Source organism: Pecten maximus, chromosome 3, assembly GCF_902652985.1.
Source record: "Pecten maximus chromosome 3, xPecMax1.1, whole genome shotgun sequence".
NCBI lineage: Eukaryota > Metazoa > Mollusca > Bivalvia > Pectinida > Pectinidae > Pecten > Pecten maximus.
Genome location: NC_047017.1, coordinates 39444243 through 39450335, shown reverse-complemented (window position 1 = coordinate 39450335; position 6093 = coordinate 39444243). Strand labels below are relative to the sequence as shown.

Genomic DNA, 6093 nt, shown 5'->3' with positions numbered 1-6093 from the left:
CTGAAATATTTCAGTAAATTTGTCCAATTTTGGGCCTTCCATCGGCCCTTGTGGCTTTGGTAAATTGATTTAATACCCTTCCATCTATAAAGAGTATTTGATTCCATCATATCTGGGTCTTGAGAAGGATTTTAAATCTTAGTCAATTTGACCCTTTTTGGCCCCTGGGGTATCAATCAGGGCCAACATGTGCATACCACCAAAGTGCCATACCATACTGATAATTCTAACCAAGTTTGTATTACTTCCAATGACAATTGATTAATCATGCCAAAAAATGCAATTTCCCTATACACGTACTGGTAAAAAATAAAGTTTTCCAGCTCTCCAGGGGAAATGTGAGCCCCCAAATTCACAATTTTGGTTAAGCACCTTAAGATCTTTATATTGATGAAGAATATTCTTCCTTATCTAGGTCTAGTGAAAATAAATTTCAGTCAATTTGACCCCCATCCCCCGGGGCCCCTGGGGAAGGATGACCATATGATTCCCAATTTTGATCGACCTTCGGCCATGGAGGGTTTCTGCAAAATGTCATTGAAATTGGTAATTTCAATCAATTTGACCCCCTTTTGCCCCCATCCCTCGGGGCCCCTGGGGGATGATGACCATATGATTCCCAATTTTGATCGACCTTTGGCCATGGAAGGTTTCTGCAAAATTTAATTGAAATTGGTCCAGGGGCTTAGGAGAAGATGTCTGAAATATAAACTGTTTACAGGGACTTCACCTCAAGTGACCTAACATAAAATGTTTTGATGTTTTTTACCTTCGAATGTCCTACACGTTCCAAGGTTGTGCTTACACCAAATGATTTTACTGCCCTACCCTTTAGGCATGTGGCTCAAGCTTGTAATTTTACTGCCCTACCATCCAGTCATGTGGCTAATGCCAATGATCTGACTGCTGTACCCTTCAGACATTTAGGTTAAGTCAATGAATTTACTGTCCTACCTTTCAGAACAGTTGTTGATTATTCCTATGATTTTACTCCTGCATGACAACCTCAAAACTAGACTACAGAATTAGTTAATTCTCTGGTTATTGTGATCATTTTGATGAACTTATCAGAGTAATATTTTTCTTAACAAACTGTTCAAATACATAAATTGTAGTTGTTTCAGCAATTTATTTTTTGCATTATTGCAAGGCATATCATACCCCTTAGGCTTGAATTGTTTTTTTAACTGAAAGTGTTGGTATAAACTGATGTAGTTGAACCATTGAAGTACCACTTTTCTTATTCCCATTTATTATTTTACTATCATGTTTGTGCTTAGCTTTGGATAATTTTGATTGTGTGCATATCTATTATCCTACCTGAAATTGCCAATATCTACTCGCACAGAGGGTGTTACACTGTAGTCCCTGTACTTCAGCTTCAAACCAAAATCTATGTCAATTTTCCTTCTTGCTTCATCACACCAAAATTCCACAGACAACCTGTTAAAGCAACAAAGAATATATTATTATTCAAACAATAACCTGATGTAAAGGTTGGAAATGCTTTTTGTGAGATTGTACATTTTTCAGCTTAAAATTCTCTTTAGAAGAATATGCAAGAAAACTAGCTTCCAGGGGAAATAAACACTAGTAGAAATGTGGATATTCTAGAAGCTAATGCTTTTCACTTTGTACATTATATATTAAAGTGAGTACCCTTGTTCTTTAATGGTCACCCAATTGTTGAATTCTATTCTGGTGATCTCCTGAGCTAAGCATCGACCTGTACAGACAACCATGGACACTGCCCGAAGAAACTGAAATGTAATGACAAAATGTATAATCTGAGAACCATCACTTCTCTCTTAATTTTGCTTTTTTTCTGCATTCTTTCTTAATATATAATTCTAGTAATTATTCTTCACGACATAACAAAATGGCCATCAGTGAAAAGATACAAAATTTGACCTTGACCATTGGATCTGATGCCATCAACTTTTGACCTTGACCTTAGGAACTTTAAGAACCCTTATTGCACGTCTGATTTCAGTGAAATTTCAGAAAGTGGGGCCTTCAATGAGGCCTTCAATGAGGCCTCATGCCATGTAATTTTGACAGCACACACACACATATATATATATATATATGTGTACTGCATTCTATTTTTAGTATCGGTGACATTGGCCTTGACCTTCAACTGCACATAGCAGCTTAACACTATATCAAGTTTCAGAAAGTTTGGACACTAGTTAATATATAGGTGGGTATTCTAATGACCAGAAATTCAGGGACTGATACCTACCTTATATAGTTCCTTGAGTGGTGTTCCTATAAATTTGGTCAGTATGTTCTGCTCTTTGACACTATCAATTATCAGGCGATGAATCAGGCCCATGATGTCCTCAGACTTATCAGCTGAAGCAAAGACATGCAAGGTGTTATTGTTGCTTTAGACACTCAGTTTGACTCACCAGTAAAAGACTATTTACACTCACTCACCAGTAAAAGGCTAGATGCTCTCACTCACCAGTAAAAGACAAGATACTCTCACTCACCAGTAAAAGGCTAGATGCTCTCACTCACCAGTAAAAGACAAGATGCTCTCACTCACCAGTAAAAGGCTAGATGCTCTCACTCACCAGTAAAAGACAAGATACTCTCACTCACCAGTAAAAAACTAGATACACTCACTTACCAGAAAAAGACAGGTGGCACGCGCTATATGAGGCTGCTCGTCATCATTTTACGTTAAGTAATCATGTCGTAAATGATGACGTCATTAATTTTGATGCACATTCCAAGGAGCATTGCAGATGGAGCGATAAAAACTTTCATAAAAGCTTACATTTGCTTGCAAGTAAGTGAGAAAAATAATCAAACAGGTCTGTTCTGCGAACAAGGATATCTCAACTCTTGTGTCAGAGTTTGGCTGGCCGACACTCGGCATGCGACTAAATACTCTCACTCACCAGTAAAAGACTAGATACTCTCACTCTTCAGTAAAAGTCTATATACTCTCACTCACCAGTAAAAGACTAGATACTCTCACTCACCAGTAAAAGACTAGATACTCTCACTCTTCAGTAAAAGTCTATATACTCTCACTCACCAGTAAAAGACTAGATCCTCACACTCACCAGTAAAAGGGTATATACTCTTACTCTTCAGCAAAAGTTTATATACTCTCACTCATTAGTAAAAGACTAAATACACTTACCATAAAAAGACAAGATACTCTCACTCACAAGTAAAAGACTAGATATACTCTCACTCACCGGTGGAAGACCAGATACTTTCACTCACCGGCAAATAACTACATACTCTGACCAGTAAAAGAGCCAACATGTTTGTTGTGAACTCATTATGATAGCAATATTGTATATCTTCTTGTACAGATTCAACAAATTCTGAGATAACCTGGCTCAGTATCTAAAGATTTCTGTCCCCGCTATCATGTTTTGTGAACGGCACAATTGGTAATATTCATAGGGGATTTATTTTTGCTATAACCATGTCTATTGAATATAGCACGAGAATAAATATCCAACGAATGTATAAATACATACAAATGTATGGAACCATTTAATGTAGAATGTAGGCCATGTAGAAAATGTGTGCAAGTAAGTGTATGTAATACCCACCCAGCTGACTGACAGGTTTGGAGGAACAACCCTGGAGAGTGGATGTGAGAGTTGCTGACAGAAGGCGGCGATGGAGACTGGTGTCTAGGGTTGTTTCCAATAGGAGCGAGTCGTCATAAAATAGATACGACACAGCCTCTTTCTCAAAGCGATCAGGTCTCCACTCAAGGCACCTATAAAATATGCAATGTATTTTCAATGAGTTCAATAGTTATTTCAAAAGTAGTAGTTTTTCAGTGAGCATGATTTATCACTAAAGAATAAACTACTATAATATCACTTTTCATCAACTTTTACCCCAGATTTGGATGATATTAACAATAACCTTCTCAGTATGATTAACTGGTTTTTACCTTTTCATCCAATCTAGATCCTTGATGATTTCCGAGTTCTCAGACTCTAACTTTTCCAACACCTGGTGTATGTCTTGCCTCTGTCCATTGACTAACTGTTGATCACGGTCTCGGAGTATAGCCAGTTCAGAGTGGATACTGTCCCGTTCACTATAAATAGTCAAACAACCATTACTTATCATTACTTTCCTGGATATCTAAACAATCATAGCAAAATGTTGTAATCAAAAGTGAAATTACAAATATTTCCTTGTTTGAGTGCTGCCTATACCCTCCTTCAACTCCATTTTCCATGTTGGGCAGAGCCTAAGTACCCTTTGATGAGGGTGTAGGGGCCACAGTCTTCCACTATACACATTATTCCTTTCACAAATGGATCATCTAGGGCTCCAGATCAAATTTGGTTAAGAAACCTTAGCCCCACTCTGTGCCCCAGGAATACACACCTACTGTACAGATGATTTGCTTTAAGGCACCAAACCCACCAAATTATACTCCAGGTTCACTTATAATGGTCTTCATTTGTGTAGGGAGAAGGATGATAAAGGATAAATTCTAATTCCCAAATAGGGCCCTGCCCCTCTGGTCCCAGAGTGATACAAACATTTTACTAGCTGTATAGCTAGTAATATTTGTTGGGAATTTTGCAGTCATTAATTAAAAAGATAGCATGAAACAGGTCAGTAAGGGCCCCGTTGTTTTGCTATATATCCCCATAATCATCAAGGTCCCCGTCGTTTGGCTATATATCCCCATAATCATCAACGTCCCCGTCGTTTGGCTATATATCCCCATAATCATCAAGGTCCCCGTCGTTTGGCTATATATCCCCCATAATCATCAAGGTCCCCGTCGTTTGGCTATATATCCCCATAATCATCAAGGTCCCCGTCGTTTGGCTACAGTGTATATATCCCCCATAGTCATCTGTCCAGGATGCTGAAATTTGACTTTTAGATTAAACAAGAGCTGTTGGAGAACAGCATAGCTCGTCTCGCAAATGTTTGTCAATAAATAATTAAAATATATTAATTGGAATGGTTTCGCAAATTGCATAAATAATATTTATATTGTTTACTTGATCAGATTATGCTTTGTGAATTCATGCAATTTTCAAAACCATACAAATTTATATATACATGTATATAAATTATTTATTGACAAACATTCGGGAGACAAGCTATGCTTTGGTAGATTAAATGAATATATCAAATACAAATGTAATTGCTTTTGGACATATTTCTTCAATTTTTTGACAAAATATTATCCTAATGAGAGTTGTCTCCCTTGAAAAATGTGGACCGGTACAAATTGTCTATTGTGAGCATTTTCACATTGTTTTATTTTCAGTTTCACCCCAAGAAGGGATAGTGTAACTCCATAGGGACTCTTTTACCAAATATCAGCACCCTAGTACAATCATAAAGTGATGTGTTAAATAGCTTTCAACATTTGCACAAAATATTTTTTTTTAAATGTGTTTTTTCCCCAAAAAAATATTTCAGTTTAACTCCGGCAAGGGATAGTTTAACCCCCACAGGGAACCTAATACCATGTATTACTATGCCTTTCAACACTCACAATATAAACTTAACACAAAGTCCAAAGATTTAAAAACAAAAACAAAAAAACACAGATTTAAAAAGAAAAAATCCAAGTTTTACTCGAGGAAGGGATTGTCTTACTCCATAGGGACTCTATTGCCAAATATCAGCACCCTAGTACAATTATAAAGTGATGTATTAAAACCTCTTAACACTTGCACCAAAAACTTAACGCAGAAATATTTTAAGTCCAAAAATTTGAAAATTCTGGTTTTTTCCCCAAAACTTTTTTTAATTTAACTCCGGCAGGGGATAGTTTAACCCAAGAGGGAGTCTATTACCAACTATCAGCACCCTACTACAATTTCAAAGTGATGTATTAATACCTTTCAACACTTGCACCAAAAACTTAACGCAGAAATATTCTAAGTCCAAAAAATTTGAAAATTCTGGTTTTTTCCCAAAAAAATCTTTTAGTTTAACTCCGGCAGGGGATAGTTTAACCCAAGAGGGAGTCTATTACCAACTATCAGCACCCTAGTACAATTATAAAGTGATGTATTAATACTTTTCAACACTCGCACCAAAAACTTAACGCACAAATATTCTAAG

At 36.8% G+C, this 6093-nt stretch overlaps 1 protein-coding gene across 1 annotated transcript in view; it reads right to left on the bottom strand.

Annotated features, from left to right (window-relative positions):
* Window positions 1-6093, bottom strand: part of LOC117324137 — a 30545-nt gene that overhangs the window by 933 nt on the left and 23519 nt on the right. The window contains exons 18-22 of the mRNA XM_033879807.1: window positions 3938-4087; window positions 3585-3757; window positions 2246-2358; window positions 1660-1760; window positions 1321-1443 (exon numbers count right to left, since the gene is read on the bottom strand). Of these exons, the coding sequence (XP_033735698.1) occupies window positions 1321-1443; window positions 1660-1760; window positions 2246-2358; window positions 3585-3757; window positions 3938-4087 (660 nt within the window). The remainder of the gene's footprint in view (window positions 1-1320; window positions 1444-1659; window positions 1761-2245; window positions 2359-3584; window positions 3758-3937; window positions 4088-6093) is intronic.